This window comes from Typopeltis vanoorti, chromosome 10 (genome assembly GCF_054136105.1).
Source record: "Typopeltis vanoorti isolate ZY-2024b chromosome 10, IOZ_Tvanoo_1.0, whole genome shotgun sequence".
In the NCBI taxonomy this organism is placed as follows: Eukaryota; Metazoa; Arthropoda; class Arachnida; order Uropygi; family Thelyphonidae; genus Typopeltis; species Typopeltis vanoorti.
Window position 1 is genome coordinate 18,056,328 of NC_143558.1, and position 25,701 is coordinate 18,082,028.

The 25,701-nt window shown below is 35.3% G+C and overlaps 1 protein-coding gene across 6 annotated transcripts in view; it reads right to left on the minus strand.

Annotated features, from left to right (window-relative positions):
• The window catches only part of LOC150102202 (ral GTPase-activating protein subunit alpha-1), an 800,562-nt gene that overhangs the window by 195,278 nt on the left and 579,583 nt on the right, over positions 1-25,701 (minus strand). For all 6 annotated transcript variants that reach the window (XM_090398990.1, XM_090398987.1, XM_090398991.1 and 3 more), the window contains 3 exons: positions 22,322-22,525; positions 13,982-14,126; positions 939-1,096 (listed from right to left, as the gene is read on the minus strand). In XM_090398990.1, coding sequence (XP_090255116.1) covers positions 939-1,096; positions 13,982-14,126; positions 22,322-22,525 — 507 coding nt within the window. The remainder of the gene's footprint in view (positions 1-938; positions 1,097-13,981; positions 14,127-22,321; positions 22,526-25,701) is intronic.

Here is a 25,701-nt window from a genome sequence, read left to right on the forward strand (position 1 = left end):
AAGGGAAGAACAAATCTGAAGGCCATGGATAAGATCTGGAAAAGTAAAGTGATCAGTCTGAAAACAAAACTTAAAGTACTGGAAACATGCATCTTTAGTGATATATGTACTGTATGGATCTGAAACATGAGTAATAAATAAGGAATCAAGAAAAAGAATTTTGGCATTTGAAAGAACTTGTTACATGAAGATTCTAAGAATAGGATGGGTACAGAAAATCACAAATGAAGAGCTCCATCGGAAGATACAACCAAAAGAGAATCTAATCCAGAAGATTATAAAAATGGAAGCTGCAACTTTTGGACACATCTGTAGAATGAGTGAGGACTGGAAGATAAAGACATTTATGTTTGATATTTTGGATGGTTTAAACAGAAGAGGTAGACCATACAGAGAATGGATAGATGATATGAAGGACTGGTGTGGAATGGGTGTACAGAAACTGCAACACTGTGCACTGGACAAAGAAAGATGGAAGAAGATAGTGAAGGAGGCGTTGGACATCAACGGGCAGTGAGCCTATGGTTCGCGATGATGATGAAGACAATTGATGTGAAGTCTATAGCCACTATTTACAAGTAACCTATTTGTGAAGATACTTTCTGTGCAAATTGTTTGCTTATACTTGGTTAAAGGGTTATTCTTTACCCAAGTAAGCAAGCAATATAATTTCTGGTTCAAGTATAATTTAACCTGTTGCTAGGTAAGCAGTTATACTATTCATGAAATTATTATGTGAGTAAGGCTAGTCTATATTATTCAAATATCAGATGCTTTGGTAACTAAATACATTATCATTAAAATACAGTAGAAGAATTTATGTGGTGTAAATGTTGGTATTCAGAATTGTATTTTTTTATTAAATTTAATCAAAATTCTCCATATATATATATATATATATACATCAAAATATACTAGCTTTATGACTAATTGCTTACATCATCCAAGTTGTCAAGATCATCTGCACTATTTTCAAAGACAGGTAACACTTCAGGAGATCTATGTCTTATAGTAAAAGAAGAAGGATTCTGTTCTACAGGAAGACTTATATCAGATGAATATAAAGTCTTAATAAACTGCTTAAAGAGAGGAATATCTGAAAATAAAAATAAGAAATAAATGAAACTATTATACATATTTAATAACTACTCTTATCTATCTTTTTATTTTGTTGGCAGGATTCAACCTACTGAACTCTGATGGCAATTACATTCTATGTAGTATCAATAACTACTGGAGAAAATACACTCAACTCTAACTATAGCAAGCAATGATAAAGTGAATTTGCTTGCTATAATAAACTGCCAAAATGTCACAGCCAAATGCGATAGCACTGAAGTTACAGTAAAGAAATTTCATCATAGCAAACTACTATAACAAACTCTTTGATCCCTGTGATGCTTCCACAGTGAGAGATAAGTGGACATACTTGAATGTAAAATTTCAGAAGTTTCTAGTTCATTGGGTGGAAATACGTTAAGTGATTTCATTCTTCAGTTCATTAAGTTACTTCAATGTTTCCAATCTATAACACTGATTTTTATTCAAAATTTAATTAAATTTATTTTTGCAGATACCCAGTAGAATTTTAAATACATTACTGAATAAATACCATTGGAGAATAAACTATAAATATTACTGACTAGAAAATATTCTTTTTGTCAAAGTGGATAGAGGACTATTCTATTTGTCTCAAGTCTTAAAGAGAATTTATTAGTATAAATGGAAAATGAATACTGCTCTAATAAAAAGAGATGCAATGTCACTGTTTAGCTAGAGTGACCCAGAAGCATATACTATCTAGGATGCAAAAAAAATTTGTAAACAGTTTAAGTGAAAATCAGTTAACCAGTCTCACAATAATAGAGTGGGAAGGCATTTTTTATCTCTGTAAAACAGACAGTAGAGCCAGGAAATTACATGTACTAACAGCCATGGCACACTACAGTACAGTATGAACCAACTTATCATTAGCAAAATTAGATTTATTAAATGTCAAGTTACTAGCCATTCATCAAATACTAAAGACCAAAGACATGAATGTTATATTAGACTATTAGGCTTAATACATCAGTTTTATATTTTAAAACAGAGCCTCCATTGCTCAGTCAGTATAGATGAAGCCATTTGGTTGGAAAGACCCGAGTCAATTCCCGTCTATAATGTGAGAAACCCTTATCTGTCTCATCTGACTAAAGATTAAGGGAAAAAATCCCCAACCTCTGGTCTCATATGGAGGTAGAGGGTTTTTCCATCAAGAAACTCGGGGGGGGGGGGGTCATTCCTCAAAACAGGCAAAGTGGCCCCCCTGAACACACATGGATCTACAGTTATAATAAATATATATACTTAATCCCTCATGAGTTCAACCCCCGACCACCATCAAAGGGATAGGAAAAGGGAGGAAACCCCATACGAATATTATTATTATTATAGATTAAAACTATAGCACTCCTAACTGCATCAACTCATCTATGTCTTAGCATTACTCTGGGTTTTCCCCTGCAAATGTGCCTCCATAGCGCAATTGGAATGACGACAGTACATTGCACCCTTTGATTGGAAAAAGCCTAAGTTAGATTCTCATCTTGACAAGAGGAATCTTAACCACGCTACAGGCCAGGACGTTTATATACGTCCAAGTAAACATGGATGCAAAGTGCATATTAAAATTGTAATACCATTGATTACATTGAAATCTATGATGGATACGAAGTGTATGAGGATGCGTATTTGATCCATAATGGCCGGTAAGGTGGTTAATATGGATTTTTTCAATTGAAGGTGAGTTAGCCAATCTCATACAGAGGTATCAGGGTTTTTCATCCTGCATACAGGCCAATTGGCCTTCAGAACACAATGCAACATACAGACAAAATACTAATGGTGGTGCACAGTAGATGGCATTGGTTTAGATAATGATGGTAGTGGCAGTTAGGTATAGTTGGTGGATTAATTGGTGGAGATGCTGAGTTGTAGAGTGGGTGCTCTCCCTTCACGAGTCTTTGAATTCCTTGGAGGTGTCACGAAATAATAAATAATAAATTTTGCTTCAAATTCTTGTTTTGCTAATCATTCAGCTCCACATAACATCTTATATTACAAGGTGATTCAAAAAGATGGACTCAATTTTGTAAGTCTATATATCAAACATAGAACTAGTGACAAATATGATGTAAAGTACGTTTGATTATATTCACAATAAAGTTTATAGATGAAAAGCCAAACGTCCCCTTAACTTAAAGTTTATAGATGTTCAATGTGCCATCATCAGGCCGCATGGATAACATCAAGACAGTAGCTGAATTCATCTCATGTTTTCCTCCAATACATGTGGTCTGCCCAAGCTTTTTCCCTTAAACAGACAACCTGTTTGCTCAAATTGATAATTCCAACGACAAATGCTCTTCCTCGTTGGAGGTTTAATGTTGAAATGATGACGAAACGCATGCTCCACCGCAGTCGCCAACTCAGTTTTAATGAGCTCACGAACACAAAAAATTTTTGCTACATAATACCCATTTTGCTCACAACTGATGCTGTTGCAGCTGTGCACTAGGCAAGCACTCTAGTGGTAGTATTTCAAACTTGAGGACCTTCTCTTTCAAATGTTATGTAGATCATTCATATATGATGTATAGTTCAGAAAATATAAAACATATGCAACAGCATCAAAAAACTGATGCTGTTGCAGCTGTGCACTAGGCAAGCACTCTAGTGGTAGTATTTCAAACTTGAGGACCTTCTCTTTCAAATGTTATGTAGATCATTCATATATGATGTATAGTTCAGAAAATATAGCCGTACGAAATTGAGTCCATCTTTTTGAATCACCCTGTACTTCTGCTCTTTTTCATTCCTGATATTAATAATGTCAAGTTCTTACCTGATATCTTCATTTTACTATGGTTTGCAATGATGACATCTGTTTACTCTTCTAATTTTCCTAAGAACTCCTATTATCCATGGTCTTTAACATTTGATCAGCTGCTTTGTTTCTGATCAATATATTATTATTACTATCCTAAGATCCAATGCAGTCAGAGACTCATCTAGGAGGTCCCTTTGTAATACACACAGCTCATCATACCATACTTAAACACATTCAAATTCTCTGTGGACACCACACTCTCAGGTAAGGTATTCTCCTCATTCACAACTCTGCATGCAAAAAACCTGCTTCTCAATCCCTTGTTCACACACTCCTTATACAGCTTCCAGGAATGACCTCTTGTTATCTCCCAATCTCCCACCATTTTATGAAAAATCTCTTACAACATTGATCCTATAACAACCCCTTACCAACCTGTACATCTCTATCATATTACCCCTCTTCCTCTTCGGTCATCCACTTCTTCTTCTTCTGCAGCTTCTCCCACTTAAGTGGGGTCACTGTTGATGATGAGTCTCCTCCACATCCTCCTGTCTTGGGCTGTCACCACATCCAAGTTCTTCATCCTCAAGTCCTCTTCTACCAGCTCCCTCCATCTCTTCTTTGACTGCCCACGCTTCCTCCTTCCTTGCACATCCACCTGCATGACCCACATATTCTTCCCACATATTCGTCCTCCCTCCTCATCACATGACCAAACCATCTCAACCTTGCCTCCTGCATCTTCGCTCCTAAGTTCGTAACTTTCACTGTTCCCTTCATATAGTCATTTCTCAGATGATCCTTTCTGGTCACACCGCACATCCATCTAAGCATTCTCATCTCTGCTACTTCTATCCTGCTGATGTTATTTTTCCTCAGGGCCACAGTTTCTATAGCATACATCACAGCTGGCCTCACTACTGTCCTATAGATTTTGCTTTTCAGATTGATCGGCACCCTCTTATTGCATAACACTCCAGCCATCTCCCTCCAGTTCCTCCAACCCGCTTGTATCCTGCATCCCACTTCCTTCTCAGCTCCTCCATCTTCTTCCACTGTTGAACCTAAGTATCTAAACTCCTTCGCCTTCCTGATGACATTTTCTTCCAGCTCCAGGTCTGTCTCCTGGCCTTGTATAAAAGTTATTTATTAATCCTTATTTAAGAATTATTATTTAAGTGTTTATTCTGAATTTTATCAGCTATTAATTAATTAAACAATAATATATGTATAAATTATTGTGACTTATATAAATATTGTAACGCGAATATTATTATAATTATCTGTATACGAAATGAAAGAGTTGATTAAGTAGCTCTAATGTTCTATTTATTGTATTTTTATTAACTCAATGTAGTGGTATAGCCTTATGTAACATTAACGAAAATGTTTACGTTTATTTGTTGTCATGGAAACCCATAAAGTAAACGAGCGCGAGTGGAACAGAGCGTGAGCTGGGAGAAGGATAATAAAAAAAGAAAAGATAAAAAGTAAGGAGAAAAGGAGTTGGAACGGAAATTTTGGAAGGAAAGGAAGCAAGGGTATAAACTAGAGAGGTGGAAGTAAATGAAGGGTTCTCAAGGGCAGAAGTTAAAACGGATAATATTTATAAGCGAGCAAAGACGAAGTGAATCTTATAGTTAGCTGAAGGCGAAGTCAGCAGTAATAATAAAAGGAAATTAATGCCGTAATCGGATAATACAAAAAAAACTGGACTTTCAGTGAAGAATTATGAATAAATCCAGTTAGTCTAGAATTGCGACTTATTTCTAATTTGCCCTAAGGAGAACTGCACAGAGTTTAATTGGTTATTAAGTGGTAACAAGGATAATTAAAGTACCCTAAAATTGATGTCTAGAGTTGTGAAGCGTGATTGATAGTGTTTTTTGGTTATAACTGTGAAGATGTCTTATAGATGTATTCTTAAGTGTAATAAATATATTTTAGAAGTATACTCACAACGTAATTGATGTACTAGGAACTATTTGATGTACTAGGAACTATTTCTGGTAAGGACTGTCACATTGATTTATTTCAACACATGAAGAATTGAGTGTTAATTACGCTACGTTTAACCTAACTTTAACTGTGGAAATTCTTCGAGATTGAGAATTGAAAAATAAAAATTGCTTGAGAGATATTTATACTTCTATTAGCTATTAGTGCCTGCGGTGTTTTCTCTTTAAGCGTATAGCATGGCTGAGAAATGCGTGGAAACTAATTAGAAAGGAAGTTTTATTATATTTAATTAAGTGTAGGAACTTTGTGAATCAGAAACTGAGAAGGTGTATGTGAAGGTTTGGAAGATTGAACTTATGTAATTGATTTGACCTAATGTTCAACTTGATTCTATTGCTTAAAATTAGAGGTAGAATTTATGTATGTGTCATATAGCTTATATTAAATGTTTTATTTTGTTAATCTAATTATTGTGTTTGCCTGAATTCCTTTTTATTGCACCATTCATAAAAATTCGAATCTTGCGGGAATCCCAAGTGGAAAATAAATACTTCGGCCAGTGTGAATGAAGAGACTGCTAACTAACTATGAATTGATCCTGCTATTTTATATAGACTAATCTAAGGATAGAGTGGCGCAGTATAATAGAAATTTCTCTACCCTTGGATTGGTGATCAATTTATAATTAGTTTTTTTTTTTTTTTTTTTTTTTTTTGAAAGTGACTTATAACAAGATGGCGGATTCGAACATGAAGAAGAGAACGCCACGACACCATGGCCTTCGCCTGTGCCACAACTCTCTTGGCTTCTTGCTTTCTCTCTCTGTCCTCTTCCACTCAACTCATCCCACTTCTGGTTTGCCTTCCTCTTAGCTGTCACTGCCACTTGTACATTATTATTCCGCCGCCAACCTTCCTTCTGTTCTCTAATCTTTCCAGATGTCTCACCAAGCACCTCGATTGCACAGCTCAGATTACTTTTGAATTATGTTTCCACCAATCTCGTACACTTTCCAGTCCATCCGAAATCCTCTCTAACACGTTCTCCCTAAAACGGTTCCTCACACTTTCTTCTTTTAAGTGAAACCACTTAATTGTCTTCATCCCATGGCGTCCAGAGGTTCTTATCTTCGATCTTATTTTAAAGTCTGCGCACAGCAGTCGGTGTTGCTGTGCCACTTGATCTGTTGGAATTACTTTACAATTTGTCACAACCTTAAGATGTTTTCTTCTAGTCAAAATGTCGTCAATTTGTGAACTGTTGTTACCACTCCTAAATGTTATCAAATGTTCTTCCCTCTTGTAGAAAAACGAGTTCACAATTGCCAGTTGAAACGCTACTGCAAAGTCGACAATCCTCTCTCCTTCCTGGTTCATCATTCCCACTCCGTGGCCACCATGCACCCTTTCACAGTCTCTATTCTGTCTCCCTATGTGTCCGTTCAAGTCTCCTCCAACAATCACCATCTCGTTTTCTTCCAGTTCCCTTATTTCTTCATCTAACACGTTCCAGAACTCATCTTTCTCCTCTGCTGTACAGCCAACTTGTGGGGCATATACACATAATACGACCACCCGCTCTTCTCCAAGACCCAATTTCATTCGCATCATCCTGTCGTTCCAGTACCCACTTCCAGTACTTCGCCCTTCATTCTGCCACACACCACAATTCCTACACCATTTCTTCCCTTGTTATTCGCTCCAAAGTAGAACAATTTATATCCATCTCCCAGTTCCTTTGCCTTTCCCCCCTTCCACCTTGTCTCCTGCACACATAAAATGTCCAACTTCCTCTTCCTCATCATGTCTGCCGCCTCTCTTCCCCTTCCAGTCATGCTTCCAACATTCAGTGTTCCCACTCGCAACATCCTCTCCACCTGCTGGGCTCACTTTAACCACACCCACCCTTGATGCGGTAGCCCTCGTCCACTTCTCGCAGCTGTAGGGCAATGTGGCTGCACGTCGCTTAAGGGGTATGCCCTAGCCCTTATATCATTTTCTCTTTGACTCATATCATAGCTAGGGCTGGCAGTGAAGTTTTAAGACCAGATGCCCTTCCTGACATCAACCCTTGCCATTTATCTGGGCTTGGGACCGGCACCTATTGAGGCTAGCTTGCTTCCTTCGGTGGCTGCATAAGACGAAATGACTTAGCAAGATAAGAAAGATTCACCCTAGCCCTCGAATACTCTAATAGCATCAGGGGAAAGGAGCAAGAAGAGGAGAAAGAAGCAAAGAAAGAAGGGAAGGGACCAGTCTACAGAATAATATAACAGATGTATATTACATGAAGTAAGACATGGTTCAGCATCTGGTACCTCGGGTTTGCGATACCCGTACTCACTAAAGTGAGCCCTTGAGATATCCACTCACTCATCCACTACACTTTGTAAAATGCATCTTCTCAACCTTTTCTCATACTCAACATTCCAGAGATCAGAAATTATCTTAGTCAATCGCCTCTGGACCCTTTCCAACATCTCTTTGTCCTTCTGAAAACCAGGTAACCAAATCTGTGCACAGTAGTTCATATGTGATCTAATCAGGGTCTTATACATTAGAACCAGAATCTCCTTACTTCTACAAGTCAAGTGTCCTCTGCGTCATTCCTAGAATTTGTCTTGTTTGCACAATTTTGGCAATGTATCCTCTAAATTTCAGGTCCTTTTCCACCATCACCACAAGATCTTTAATATCCTCCACCTCCAACAATATATACACACCAAGCATAAATTCTACATCCCATCTTTGTTTCCCAAATTTTAAAACCTTACATTTCACAATGTTGAACTGGAATTCCCACTCCCATGCCCATTCCATGAATCTATTCAAGTCTTTCTGTAAGGCGACAACATCTGCTCTACTCCTCATAGCTCGTACTAACTTTGCATCATCTGCAAGCAACTGAATATCCCCTCAGGGTGTGCCATTCAGTGTGATGTTCCCCTGAGACACACCACTAGTGACTTTCCACTTCTAGGATATTGCTCCCACATACACAACTTGAAGATACCTATCAGATAGCCAATCTCCAATCCAATGCACTAGTCTAATATCTAACCCCATTCGCTCTAATTTGACTACCAACTTTGTGGTAATCTATCAAAAAAAAAAAAAAAATTACTAAAATATGACCTCCCTTTAGCAAATCCATTCTGTCGATTTAAGATATTTCCATTCTTGTCGATCCAATTCTGGATCCTGTTTCTCACAGCCTCTCCAACTGCAAGTGACACACAGATTGGTCTATAATTTGATACTCAAGTTCCTCCTTTACGAAGCAGCACAATTTTGCCTTCTTTTGCTCCTTTAGAACTTGATCCAATGTAAGACTCATATTAAACAAATATGTCAGGGTTGATGTCAACTCCCTGGCACATTCAAATCCCACTATCATCAAGTCCCACAGCCATATTAATATCAATCCTCATCATCCACTGCTCTCAAACTCTCCATGATGTCACATTTAGAAGGATGAAAACCTTTACGAGTTGCTCATCATCATCATCATCAAATTCCTGATATATATCCTCAAGGTATAGGATATGAAAGGTTCTCAGCCTGCTCATTATATTAAATATCTCAACTGTATCCTCTGCAGCAGTTGTTCTTATACTATTTTCTGCAGTTAATGTCATCCTTCCATACTCATTCTTTTTTTTCTTGTTTCTTTTTTAGCTTCAGTAGCTAACTGCCGCTTATACTGCACTTTTGCTATCTTACCAACTGAGTCACCTTCTTCTCTGTTCTTTGTCTTCCTTGTGGAATTGATTATTATATCTCATCTTATGTTGGCTCTTGCTAGTTAAGTGTTGTCTCTTATTCTCTCTTATTCTATAAATTCATTTACCTAACTTCCCACCATACCAGCAAAGATAATTCTATTGTATATTTACATATTTTAATTTGACATCCTCACTAAACATTGTGCTTAAATAACAAATATTTTACTTATTCTGTAGGTTCTCCATTCAGGATACAACTGATTTTCAATGTCCCTGCTTATTTTCATAATCTTTTTCTTGTTATTGCTTATTTTCATAACAAATTTATTACAACAGTAATTTAATTTATTCAGGAAATCCTGCAGACTTCTACTAGATTTAGTTAGAGGTATAACATCATTTTTGAACATTAACAATTTAAATTGTATTGTTAAGTTTAATGCTGCTTTCCTTCATAATGTGACCAATATAGATGATGACCAACAGTTGAGATAATGAGCATCCTTGTCTCACATCTGATTTCACATCAAACCATCTTCCTATATATCTCCTTCAATTCTAACAGCTGACTTAAAATCAAATATAGAATTCATACACAAATAATATCCTATTTACGAGGATGGTCTGAAAGGTTCTCAGCCTAACAATGAAAAAACAAATTTATAGTTTCAAAATTATTTTTATTTTTCAACATAATCTCCCTTAAGACTAATACATTTATTCCAGTGATGCTCCAGCACCATTATCCTGTCCATGTAGTGGTTCTCAGTAAGATCTGAAAAATACCCCTCTACAGCTGCTACGAGGATGGTCTGAAAGGTTCTCAGCCTAACAATGAAAAAACAAATTTATAGTTTCAAAATTATTTTTATTTTTCAACATAATCTTCCTTAAGACTAATACATTTATTCCAGTGATGCTCCAGCACCATTATCCTGTCCATGTAGTGGTTCTCAGTAAGATCTGAAAAATACCCCTCCACAGCTGTAATCACCTCTTGATTCGAAGAAAAACGCTGACCAGCGAGGAAGATTTTTAGTTTTGGGAAGAGATAGAAGTCAGAGGGAGGCAAATCCAGGAAATAGGGTAAATGTTCCAACAATTCATAGTGCAGATCCCTTAATTTTCCCATTGCCAAAATACTTTTATGGGCAGATGTATTGTTCTGATGAAAGATGATTTTTTTCTTCTGCAAACTGAGTCTTTTCTTACGAATTTTTTTCATCTAGTCTGGTTAAGAGATCGGAATAATATTTCCCGGTTATCGTTTTACCCTTTTCAAGATAATTAATAAACAAAATGCCTTTAGCATCCCAAAACACTGATGCCATGCCCTTTCCTGCTGATGGAACTGACTTAGTTTTCTTTGGCGCTGAACAACCGGCTTCTGTCCACTGTTTTGACTGCTGTTTGGATTCTGATGTGTAATGGTGAATCCAGTCTCATCCATAGTAATAAATGGACACACAAAATCATTTTATTCTTGTTAAAACGCTCCAAGCACTGTTCAGAGATTTTTATGCGAGTGCATTTTTGATCTGCTCTGAGCAAGCACAGCACCCATCTTGCGAAAAGCTTTTTCATTTGCAATTCTTTATGCAAAATATATCCTACACGTTCTTTTGAAATGCCTGTAGTCTCGGCAATTTCACGCACTTTGACTCGCCAGTCATCCAATACCATATCGTGCACTTGATCAATGATTTCTGGTGGTGTTACACTTTTTGGACATCCTTCAGGTGGATCATCTTCAAGGCCGGTACGGCCATGTTTAAACTCGGCAGCCCATTTCTTAATTGACAAAAATGAAGGAGAAGAGTGCCTATAAACTTTAATGAGCTTGAATGAATTTTTTTGGCATTAAACCTTCTTTCACAAAGAATTTTTTATAACCGAACCGCATGATACTCAATTTTATCGATTTCAAGGGATACAGACAACACTTTTGCTTCAAAAGCTGTATAAAAACAAATTACTTGATAGAATGACTTGCAATTTCACATGAATGCTTATGACAAGTGTACTAACTTAGAAAAAAAAAAAATCTTGCTGATAGTGTTGCCATCTATGGTCGAGGCTGAGAACTTTTCAGACCACCCTCGTATATCATATATTTGTGTGCATTTTGAACAGCTTTTCTTTTGGTATCTTGCCACATGCCTTTTTCTATTTACAAAACTCAGATACAGATGATTGTTATAGTCCTGATTTCTCAAATATCTGTCTTCAAGTTAGGGTAATACATCAAAAATATTTTGGCCATAATGCATAATGAATGATAAATTATATAAACAGACAAAGCAAAAGAGAACTGTCAGTGAAATAATAAAAGCAGAAATGGAAGAGAGCTGGTCATATAATGAGAATAGAGAAAGATGAAATTCCAAGCATAGCATTGATGGAAAAAGGGAGACACCCGAACTAACTCTGATAAAAAGAGAAAGAAAGAATGAAAGATGGCTGGTTAGGAGAGCTGCCAAGAAGCAGATTTCATTGCAAAGCACAAAGGTAACCAGAGAAGATGTATTTTGGTCTTATGTGCAACAGACCACACAGAGAATATCTAGGTAGGTAACTCTATAAATTCAGTTTCCTTTTTTCAAAATGCTATTTTCCTCCTCCTTGTTTATGTCTCCTATAGCTAAAATCTATCATACTTCTATTTCTGCAATATATTTACAAATTTGATTAGCTTATATTGGGTTGGCAAATAAGTTAGTTTGATTTTTCAGAGTGAAATGAAATATATTTTATTTAATATATATAATACATACTAGTCAGTTATATAATGCCTCTCTTTATCAATGACCTCTTGACATCTGTCCACAAACTTCATTATGCTGCGTTCATAAAACTCCTGAGGTTTACTGGCGAAAAACTGATCCAGGTGTCTTGTGACAGCCTCCTCATTAGCAAAGGTTTTCCCATTCAGAGAATTCTGCAACGATCGGAATAAGTGGTAATCGGAAGGTGCCAGGTCCGGTGAATACGGCAAAACATCCCAGCCAAGACGTAACAATTTACTCCAGGTTGTTAACGATGTGTGGGGTCTGGCGTTGTCATAGTAAAAGACAACTCCTTTCTGATTTGCCAATTCAGGACGTTTGTGCTAATTGCACGGGCCAGTCACGTTAACTGTGAGCAATAGACAGTTGAATCGATTGTTCTGTCTGATGGTAACACCTTGTATTGGACAACACCTTTATAATCCCACCACACAGAGAGCATGATCTTCTTTGGGTGCAATCCAGCTTTCGAGGTTGTTGCAGCAGTTCGCTCTTGTGCCTCCATGATCTTTTACATACCACATTATCGTACACGACCCATTTTTCATCTCCCGTAATCATCCGCTTAAAAATAGGTCATTTTCTTGGCGACATCACAGCAAATCACAGATGGATATGCGAGCAGTCATATTGGCCTCAGTCAATTCATGCGGCACCCAAACACTGAGTTTTGAAACATATCCTAGCTTGTGCAAATGGTTTTCAATGGTTGTATGGGATATGTTCAGTACTGCAGCAATCACCTGCACCGTTTGTGATGGATTTTTGTCGATGATATTCTTCACAACACTCGAATCAACCTCGGTTAGGTGACCGACATGAGGTGCATCACTGACGTCGAAATCTCCAGAACGGAATTTGACAAATCACCTTTGGCATACGAGTTCTGTTAAGGCACCATCCCCATATACACTGCATATTTTTTTATGGTCCTCCGCAGCTTGTTTGCCTTTTTTGAAATAAAAAAGCAAAATATGCTGGTAATGTACGGTATTTCCTTCCATTTCTAAAAATATGTTACACGCAACTGAAGTAGGCCAAAAGAAAATTCACTGAAAGGTTATGTGAAATGTCGCCTTTGAACTGCGCAATAGCGTTGTGTGGTAGTGCAACAATAGCGACAGGCAAAGTGGCGTAAACTTGTACTAACGCATAAACTGAACGAACTTATTTGCCAATCCAATACATTTAACCTTATTTCAAAACAGTCAAAAATCCATTGTTGTTGTCATTGTTCTCATTCACTGTGAAATTGAACTGCCAAATTTGATTCCAGTACAAACTTCAGCTATCCCCCCCACACCCACCCACATTCTCTCATTCTCCCTGGAAATATTACTACATGTGCATTCTATTCAGCAAGTATATATCATCACTCAACTGATCTGACTAATGCCAATGATTTTTAATAAATTTGAGCTTGTCAATTCTAAAACTTCATCAGTTATTATGTTTCTCTTTTCCAAAAAATCATTCTGAATTATTAAGAGCTGATTTTTCTTAAAAAATTACAAGTAAAAGGGCCTTAGAGAAAATAAACGTAAACATTTTAATATACTATTATATATAAACTATTATTGCAACTGTTTAATAGAAAAAAAATTATGCAAAAATATACAGAAAACTAAATTTACTAACCCTGAAGATGAGAAGATGCACATTCAGGAGGTCGATAAAGAATTGAACTGTCCCAAGAAAATTTTCCACTCAGATCTCTAACAATTAACCTAACTTGAGATTTTGCTGTCATCAGCCCTGCTGTAGGCCCACCACCAGGCACATCCTGGGGAACAAAAGAAAAAAAATAGATATATTATTATTATTATAATTATAATTATTAAAAAGAGAGACCTCCAGGTAGTCATCGAGTGAGGCCATTTACTACCTGCACTAGCTACAGTAAATTGGCCACCATCATTACTCCACTTTCTGTTGCACCTGATAATAAAAGAGCAGTAGCTGTCCAGCATTTCTTTACTGTGAAACTGCAAGCACAACAAACCTGCATGTCTTATTCCTTTTTTATTCCATCCACCTCTGTGCTCTGGAACAGCATGCCTTATGAAGTATTCCCAAACAACTACAACCTGCAACTTTTCAAAGACATCAATAAACTTCTATCTCAGTCCTCATCTACACCCAACATAGCAATGATGTGCTTATAGGCCATTCAGCTTCTTGTATGAGACCAATTAAAAAAAAAAAAAAAAAAATTCACACTACTTGAACATACAACATCCAATGGCAATCCATTCCAATGACGCACCACTATAAGAGAAAAATCTAGCTCCCATCCTCCTCTTGACAGCATTCATTGTCAACTTCCAATGATGTCCTATCATCCTTTCCACACCCTCCACAAAATGAAAAATTCCATCCATTAGTATCCTGTACAACCTTTTCAGAAGTTTGTAGATCTCAATCACATCACTCTTTCTCCTGTTTGCTAGTGTCTGCAATCTACAAATTCTCAATTTATCTTCATAATCAGTATTCTGCCTATCCAAATACCAGATATCATTTTTAACACTCTCCACAGTATCAGAAGCACTATGGAAACTAGACATGTGTATAGTAGTCCAAATGAAGTCTTATAAAGGCTTGCAAAGAGGCAAAATAACTTCCTTATATCTATATCTCAAGTTTCATTTCAGCACGGCAATTATCCTCCGAGTTATTTGCACTCTTTGCTATGTGGTCCTTCAACTTTCTGTCTACCAAAACTCCCAGATCCCAGCCTGCTCAGTTTCTTCTAGCATAATTCCACTAATATAATATGATATTGTATATCTCGTCACACCAGCATGCATGACTTTACATTTACTAACATTGAACTGATAGTCATTTTCACTTCCCACAATTCCTGTCTATTCAAATTATTCTGCAAGTACTGGATATCAGCAGCACTCCTGATTACCCTACCTATCTTTGTATCATCAGCAAATAGGTGTATATCACCTATCAAATTCTTCTCAATGTCATTAATGTACCAAGGACTGATTCTTGTGGCACACCACTAGTTATCTTAAATCTTGCAGACTCACATACCCATATACCACTTTTTGATATCTTTCAGTCAGCCATTCTCTTATCCATGATAATAATAAAGAGGGAGTGGCAGAGTTGAAACAAGTCCTGCTGAGGCACTTTGAAGCACCTTCAAAAAAGCCCTTCGATTGGAAAAAGCTTAAGTTCGATTCTTGTTATGACAGGAGGTATCTTAATATTTTTTTTCCAATTGAAGGTGAGTTAGCTGACTTCATATGGAGGCAGCAGTTTTTTTTGTCCCAAAAACTTTTTTTTTTTTTATCCTGCATACAGACAAATTGGCCTCCAGAACACAACACAATTTACAGACAAAAAATAGTAGTGGTGATAGGCAGTAGATGGAGTTGGTGTATATGATAAAGAAGTGGCAGTTCGGTAGTTGGTTGATTAAGTGGTGGACATGGAGAGTTGTAAAGTAGGTGCATTCCCTCAATGCGTCTTTGGACTTCTTGCCGGTGTCATGAAATAATAATAATAATTTCACACCATCAGAGGATTAATAAAAAAAAAATACAAGAATTTGCAGATGGAGAAAAACAGTGGAATACTATGAAAGAAATTATTATATATGAAAATACCATAAAAAATATATATACATATATGGGACAATGAAATAAAAACAATAATTGAAAAAAAAAAAAAACTAGCCGTTTGGTTCAGTAGTAAAAAACAAGAAGACAAAATCAAACACACAAAAAAGATGAGCAGTAGCAAAAAGAGAACTAGAAAGACACACACAGAAAGCTGGGAAATTTTGTATTATCTGGAAAATCATATATACAAAGTAAGACGCAATGCTTATAAAATACTAAAGCACATGAATATAGATAAAAGAAATTGCAACTATGACTTATGAGGTAAATTTAAAAGAATTCTTAGATTACTTTACATATCCTTGGACAGACAATACTAACATTAAAAAAAGTACACTGAAAAGTCACTAAATGATTTAGATGCTGTAATAACAATGAAAAAAAATTAAAGGATAACTTAAATTTAAATTGAAAATTGGTAAGCTCCAAACTGTATAAATTGGCTGAAATTTTATTTCATCAGAGATCATTAAATGTTTTTAAAATAAAATACATATAAGTGGAAAAATACCAACAGAATGGAATACAAGTATACTGTAATACCAATATTTTTTTTTTTAAAAAAGGGGGATAAGAGAAAATCTGTCACTTACAGAGGAATTAGTTTATTAAATAAATGTTACAAAATACAAGTAACCTTCATATAACATGGATGTTATGTTCCATAGAAATTCCGCATTATATAAATCGCGTTATGCGAGACTCAGATCACATAGAAGTAGGGTTATGTTCCGAAATCGTTTTTTTTTTTTTTTTTTTTAAATTATATAAACAGCAATGACATATCCAACAAAAATATATTTTTATTTAATTTAGGTAATTCATGTAAGTTAAGGAAACATAAACTATGAAACAAATACATAGTATAAAATTATAAAAGTTACAAATTGTACGTAAACTTCATTGCACATAATGCATAAATGTTTTAGGCAAAATAAAATAAAGTGCATATTTTATTCTTTCATAGCACGAGGATTTGAGGATTGGTTAATAAACATTGGTTTGTCATGTAATCACCTGATACATTACTACAAAACAGTAAAATAGTTCTGTTGGAAGTTTATTTTGCACTTGGTTAGACTATAATAAATTTTGTTTAATCATTTATCCAAGTGTAAGTAAAATTTTTCAGGCGCAAACTTTGTTTGCGCCTGAAAATATCTTCAGGACCGAGGTAAGGTGGTATCCATTGGCAACCCATAGCAAAGGTGGACCAAGCTCTCATCACTCCTTGTCTCAGTAACTCCCATAATGTAAAGCACATCTCCTTGCAGACATATATACTGCAGTGCATTAAGGGAAGGGCCACTACCCAGACCGGGTTCGACCTTTATTGAGATCTCGTCAGTGGGAGGCAGACCCAGAGTGGTGAAATTAAGGCAGAAGCAACGGAGAGGTCATATTTATCTATCTCTGTCCTAAAGATATTTTCAGGAGCAAACTTTGTTTGCTTACACTTGTATAAAGGATTAAACTAAATTTATTAAAGTAATTCTGTCTTTGGAAACTTTGAATCCAGAAGCTGACCTTTTATTTTTAGAAATATAGGCGAGTTTTGCATTTTTTTTCCAATACAACCAGGATTCATCCGCATTGAACACCTGGTCCGCACTATAAATGTTTATAAACTGAGAACTTTTTGTTTAATAAGATTTCCATCCAAAGGAATTTTCTTTTGAGTGCAATCTTCTATCCAAATCATTAGAGATTTCTCCATTTTTCCCATTAGAATATCACGTACATACACGAGCAATGCGCTTTGCACTTATCATTGACCCAGCAATAAACACTTTCTTGGATTTTATGTTTGTTTGATTGTTCGAATTATTGATTCATTTAAATTCAAAGTCCTTGCAACAACTCCTGGTTTTTCTCCATTTTTCAACCGATCCATGATTTTAATTTTTTCTACGAGAGAAATTAATTTTCTTTTCAATATTGGTTTTTCCCTTTTGTTGCAGTTTGTGGCCATTACTATAAGAATAATTTTTTTACATAAATAAAAGCACTACATATTAATTATGTATGTAACTCACTAGAAAATAAAGTGCTCAGCTTGAGATTAACACACTTATGATTTTTAATGCCTTTTCGTAGTAGAAAATGAAGACAATTTTCAACAAACAACACTTTATGCAGTAAACAATCGACGAACATGCATGCTAAAGGGTATTTCCTCTAATATAAATGCGTGATACATGCACAATAATATGGGCAGATACAAATATAACGAAGATAAAATTTGATTTTCAAGTTGTATGGTGAAAAACATATGAAATGATAAAGGGTTTACTACAATTTGTAGGCCGCGTTATATCGAAATCGCGTTGTACAAGTACCTCGTTATACGAGGATTACCTGTATATAGTAGATTAATTAATGAAAACTGGAAATATATAGTGAAATATATTATGTCAAAATGGATTTAGAAAAGGATGTTTTACAATGGATTCAGCATTTTGTTTAAAACTACTTACAAAAAAAAAAAAGGGAATTTAATTTAGAAACTTTGATTTCTAAATTTAGAAATCAAATATTCTTTGATATATTATAAAGAATAAATATATGTAATATTTTATTACAGACAATATTGAATATATGTATAAAGATAATGATATAAAAATAAGAGTAAAAATATCTGCAATAAATCTATAAACCAAGGTGAAAAACAAGGTTGTTCTCTGTCTCCAATACTTTATATTGAACAATGAAATAAAAACAATAATTGAAAAAAAAAAAAAAAAAACTATATATATATACAGGGTGTTCGGGATAAATTTGACATATTTATAATTAATTATATTTTTCCGTAAGTTACATGTATTAACACACACTTCTCTTCATTTAAAAGTTTGGACCCTTCTTCATTCATATACAAGATGTCAGAAAGGATGGATAGCTGGAACCCACCTGAATCATGGAAGAGAATAACTTGTATCATGATGATTCGTGCCCGCCATCAAAATAAGGATATTACGACTGCTGCCCAATGCTCCCTGAATACAGTAAAAACAATCAGGCATGAACTAGAGACTTGCAATGGTGACTACGAGGATGTAGCAAGAAGAAAGATCCCTAGCAGACGATCTGATTGCGTTCGTACAGCAGAATTCCTCGCAAATCTGCAGGAACAGGTGTTGAAGAACCCTGGCATTGGAATTCGGGCTTTGTTCGTGGAGTTGCTAACTGTAGTCAAGCCCTGGATAACAAGGGTAGCCAATGGTAGGCCGTATGTATGGCAGCAGGATTCGGCCCCTTGCCACACCTCTGGGAAAAGTCAAAAATGGTTGTCTGAAAATTTCTACGACTTCACCAGTCCAAATGTTTGGCCTCCAAACTCCCCAGACCTTAACCCCATGGATTATTTTGTATGGGGCGCAGTTGAAAAAGACACCAATCGCACTTCCAGTAATACAAAAGCCCAGTTAATGGATAAAATTAAAACAGTTTTTGCGGCCCTTCCCAGGGAGACTGTAGCATCAGCTTGTTCGAGGTTCCGAAGCAGAATTGAAACTGTGATCGATGCTAATGGTGGTTATTTTGAGTAAATCTTGTTGATAGTATTGTAATTAACTCTGCCTGTAATGTTTTTTTGTCAATTCATTAAATTTAATAGATACAAAGAAGATTTTCTTTTTCCTTACGAAACTGTCAAATTTATCCCGAACACCCTGTATATATATATAGTTTTATATATATATATATATATATATATGTGGCGATTTGCTTTTACTCGGTTGTTATACATTTTTTATCATTAAAATCTTTATATGTTATCTCGGTCTTGGAGTCATTAAATCTATTTTTTGAAATATATATATATATATATATATATATCAATATATATATTGATATATCAGGAAAATATTCAGGATGTGCTAGGTGTGTGGTCCTCATCCACCAAATAGCAATATCACCGAAATTATATTTTTGCATTTATTCCCATTAAAGAATTGTTTCCAGACTTGACGTAATTCCTAAAAGTAAACACAATACACTAATGCTTCATGACGAGGACACTTTTTGATGCATAAACATTGCATCACATTTGTGCTAATAGCCTGAGCGTGCATTCAAAATACATACAACTTTGAGCCCTTTGAAAAGATGTACAGATGGTGCAGCAAGTCAAATTCTTAGCGTTTTAGTAGTTTTCAACTGCTCAGAAGGCAAGGCAGGGTGAGCTCTCAATTGTCAACCAATCCAATTGAATGTTATCATTTGTCATGAGTTGTTTTTGTTTTCTGAGTTTCATATGTTTTGCGTGCATCAAGTGTGAACTGACGTGGTAAGTAAGTTTTTATATATAATATAGACAAGATTTTAATATATAATTTTTGATAAATTTATAACTTTTTTGTCCATATTTACAATGGGAAACAGTATTGTAGTCGAAAGAGGTAAGCCTCGTCCTCCTCTTCCAAATTTTACAACTTTGAGTAATTGAAATATATCAAACAAATATCGCATTCTCATTCACATTATGCACAAGAATACTGCATCATAACACAGAGTTGCAGTCCCATGTGTTTTGGGCACTTCAAAACCTATTGGCAGAATTGAGGTTTCACCTGATACTGAAATATTATCCAATCAACAAAATTTCTAATTTCATATCCATTACAAACTTTTGCCTCTGTCTTTAGTTGATGGTTACCAGAATTCTTATGAAAGTAATATAACCTACTAAACAAAACCTACTCACCACACACAAAATTTACTTGGCCAAGCTATCCCTATTTTTTCAATGATATATCCCAATAAGTCAAGAGGAGTTCCACAAAATAAATAATAGTGGTGTACTCTGGCTGGAGAAGTTATTTCCTTATTTAAGACATAAAAAATATTCTATTTTGTGCAATCTGCAGCTACTCACCAGCTAGCAATATCTACTCACCACGGGCAAATGGGTGAACATATTTGTTGAGTCCTGCATGTGACAGATAGGCTGCTCTGTGGAAAAAAGGATTACTAAACATCAGTATTACACGAAGTACCATAAACCTCAAAAGTTAGGTCTTGCACAACATGGCACTAATATCAAACACAGTACTCATTGGAAAACTGTTCATTTTCTCCAAAGAAGCAGTAATAAACATGAATGTCTTTTCAAAGAAAGTTCAGAAATCTTGTTAAGCTATCCTAATTTAAATTGGAATTACCACGTCTTGTACTGTCTCATATACTCTCAATTAAGCACGAGACAATCACAGTCATTTGTGAGTGAATGCCAATGACAATAGTCAAAGTAAAGTAGTGGAAAACTAAAAGGAATCATATCTAAAATTTGATTGATAGTGATAATTCCTGTTTGACAGGACATGGCATGGTTTCATTATGGAGAGATCAATTATGACAATTGATTGTATTGCTTACTTTTTAATAAAAAGATTAAGAGGGAAATAAATTGATATAATGGGTATAATATGATTTATTTGAATGTAAGTGACACATAGGAACCTTATGATAAAATGTGTCCTAGAGGTACTTGGTAATTATCCAGTGAGATAGTTACTAAGTGATGTTCATTGACACTGTTTAATTGTCACAGGGATAAATAATAATTAACTATGTTTTCTTTAATTATGAAGTCAATATTTTATCTTGGTCATTAAGGCATCTTTAGGCATAAGGATAAGAGTGTGCACACAAAAACAGGCATAGAAGGGAGATAAACAAGAGCATGGGTACCGAATTTTGTAATCTACAATCCTAAATGACATCCTCTATGGGCAAAGTAAGGAGATCTTGGTTATTGGACATGATCCCTAACTCTTCTCTCTCTTTTTTTTTGTAGTGTAAGACAGCTGTTTCAAGGTGGAGGAATGTAGAGTATGAAAGATTCTAAGAGCAGTCTCTCTGATTTAAATTCCCATAGTAAAGACATTTATTTTTTCCACTGAACAGAATGGTACAAATAATTGTTGTAGTCAGCAATACAAGAGTAGCTGTAATGTAGATAATGGATGTTGGCAGCTTAGCCAAGGTATGTCTGTATGACAAGGGAGATGCTTTAGATGAGCAGATAGATAATTTCTGGTAATGTTTAAAAGATGTTTGTGTGTTATATGTTTCAAGAACTCAATGCTACATTTTCAGAGGTGCTTTTTTTTTTTTTTTTTTCATCCAGATTTTGGAAAATATCAAATTCAGAGGAGCAGTGTGGAGTTTGATCATTCTGTTGGGTGGGAGAGGGGATATATTTCATCCTGTTATCCTTCACTTCACATCAGATAGCCTGAAACTCACTTCTACATGGAACACTACTGCTAATCAAAAATATTAATAACTATTAATTATAAATAAGCTTCACTAAATAATAAATTAATATACTTACCAAAATGGGAATCTCAACAAAAGATATTATAGCTGAATTATTTAATACGAAGAACTGAATATTAGGAGCATGAAATACTTCAGCTGATAGCTCATCTCCTGTCAAAGTAGGAACATCATCATGTTCATTAACTAAACTAGTTAAGCGAACTGCACCAACTCCCATAGGAAAGTGGCCCAAATGATTCACCAAATGGGACATTACCTTCAATATTAAACAATACAAAATTAGAAAATTGATATAAAAATTTTGCTACTTCAGAAAAATTTGAAGTCAGTTCCTAGTATAGCGAAATGAACATAAAATATTTTTAAAGCAGTCTTATTGCTATAGGACTTTAGCACATATTTGGATAGTTTGTTGTAATAAGTGAATAACAATAATGGTGTTGTAACAATCCATTCAAGAATTATACTTCAAATCCAGATATCTATGAACTCCCGATCCAACTGCCTTTAGAGTTTGTTTTATTAAACCATTTACCCCACACACACACACAAAAAAAACACAACGGTTTCACCACTACTCAGATCACACTTCACATTTGCAGCATGAGCACTGCAACATGCAATACCATCACTATACCACATATGCCAAGTGAAAGAGTCAAATTCACTATATTTGGTACATACTGATTGATAGGATGCTAGGTGGCGTGTACTGGACAGAATGTGTGATCATGAACTCACATCTAAGTCACTGTTTTAATATTGATTCAATGATATTTAGATAAGTAGCAATTGTAATATTCTTGTGTATGATGGTGCTGTCGAGTGTGTTTATTTCTTTTGATATATTTATAACATGTATGACAGATAAACCATGTTATTCATAGTGCCGATGCGAACGACAACAATGGCAGCCAAGACATCATTGTGTGTGTGTGGGAGGGTTGACATGGGGGATATTGAGAAATGTGTGTGGGCTATGTATTCCTTACCAAGAGAAAATGGATTGTGGTATGATAGTGACAGTGGAGACAGTGTGCCATAGATGTTTTATGAGCCAGATGTGAGAGACCTGTTGGAAGCAACAGAATAAAGTAGTGGAACTTAGTACTGAAAGCCATGAAAATGAAAGTATTTGAGTGAATGGAGTTCCAGGTTCAAACGATGGTGAAAGAAATGAGAAAATACATCATACATAATGTATGATGTATTTTCCATTTTTATTTTTAAATTTGTATCACACTCGATGATTTGTTGGTAAAATAAAAGTTATTTTATCATTTTAATATCTTGTTGGCATGCACAAAGTATTAGTAGGGGTGTTGCATGTGTCTTACAGATTAGTGAACATTTGTAATTTTAGTAAATATAATTGGTTATATCTTATTCACTTTAGATTGTGAAGATGATTGTGTGTTTTTATTTCAGAAATTCTGGCCTTCCAGCCAGAATTTCATCTTGGTGAATGGGGGGGGGGGGGGGGGGGGAAATGACTGTTGTGTTTTTAGAAGCCAGGAACTTGGAAGTGTTGTCATAGTGGAGAATCTCAGTTGTTGTTCTTCCACCTGCCATTGATTTTAACCGGGGGGTGAGAAATCTTCATGGATGTCTGTTCCTTGGATGTTAAAAAAAGATCAACATTGATGTGATATTGCTACGAAGTGTTGGTGTACTTTTTTCAGCTGCAGTGAATTTGGTGACTTCTATTATGATAACTGCTGCAGTTGGGTATACATGGTAAATTTCAAAATCTTCATGTAAATTAAACTTTATGAAGCGTGATACATAACCTATACTCAACTTGTTCACTACTAAATAAAGCGATATCAAATTTCATATATAAACAGGGTATATTAAACTTAGTTCTTTACTTTATCCACTTAAGTAACTTTACTACAAGTCTTTACTGTGATAAATAACTGCAATGACAAATTTGGTGCAAAGATTAGCAATAAAAATACAAGCTATTATAATGCAAAATAAAACTGAAAAATTTTACCACTGACAATTTCACCTGGGGGGGGGGGTGAGAAAGGAATGTAAATATGTGTACCTTGGATGGAAAAAAAAAAAAAAAAGAAAAAAAGATCAACACTGACTTGACATTGATGTGAACTCAGTGTATTTTATTCAGCTGCTGCAGCAGTTTTTTGAAGTTGAAGTAAAATTTGATGCACATTCTCTGCTCCTTAAAATCCACCATTTCAGTTGGAGAAGAAAAGTGCCAAACCACTAAAACATGATATTACTAAAATGCATGTTACCCAAGACCACAGCCCTTCAGCTAGCTGGCTGTTGGTATACTGTTTCACAAAGGGTACTGCTCGCCCCTTATTGCAGCAGAAAGTACTACAACTGATAGTACAGCCCTTTATACTAAAACTGGTTTGCACGTACTACTCAAATTCCTGAACTTTGGGGTAATACCTTGTGTTCAAAAAACTATTCATCTTTTATTTTTCATGTCATTAAAACACTCAACCAATAAATCATAAATTAGATATGCACTGACTAACATATTTCCATGGATTTCAAACCATCATCTTCAGAGAATAACTACTTGCTATGAAACAATGAACAGAGGAAACAATTCAAACTGCAGCAAACAAAAGATCTAATATTTAGGATAATTTAGTACCTTCTGATAGTATACGGAAAAATCATTTCACAACTGTTGGGTTGGAGTTGATCTTAAGATAACTCTCTCTCTCAAATTTTTGGCAGATTAATGCAGCCATACCAGTTGCAGTTAGAAAAGTGTCACAGCCATTTAAATCACATTTCGAATTAGTGACCCTGATCTGCTTACAAGGATAAGCTCCATCCACTATCAGCATACTTGATCCAGTAGAAAGTGTTTCGTGATTGTAACATGGTCAAGTATGGACAGACAGGAAGATCTGTAAACATATGCTATAGAAAATGTAAGACATAGATCTGTTACCATCATTATGGGAAGTCAGAAATGACAAACCATACTTTGCCCACCCTGTCCCACAGAATTAGATGAAAGAAAACCAGTGATACATAGAAGTTGTTAAAAATGAGAGATTATTTTAGAGTAAGCAGTGGCTATAAAACATTCTCCTAACCTCAACAAGTATGGCTGCATTAATCATTCATCTGATTAATACTGAGAAAAATAAAAGTGAATAACGGCCCACACCTAAGCCAGACCAAGACAAAAAAGCAATTTTAAAGAAGCAAAAATGACAGAAGAAAAGGTTCAGAGTAAAAAGATTCAGTTATATATAACATATATAGAGAGAAAGAGATGGAATAACGCATATACTTTAGGAATAACTTAAAAAAAAAAAAAAAAAAAAAGAGCACAAATAATTAAACCATGATTAATAAATAATACTGATCTTCAAGAAAACTATGGATATGAAATTAGTAATGAGATATGCACACTAGCCACAGAATTAGAAA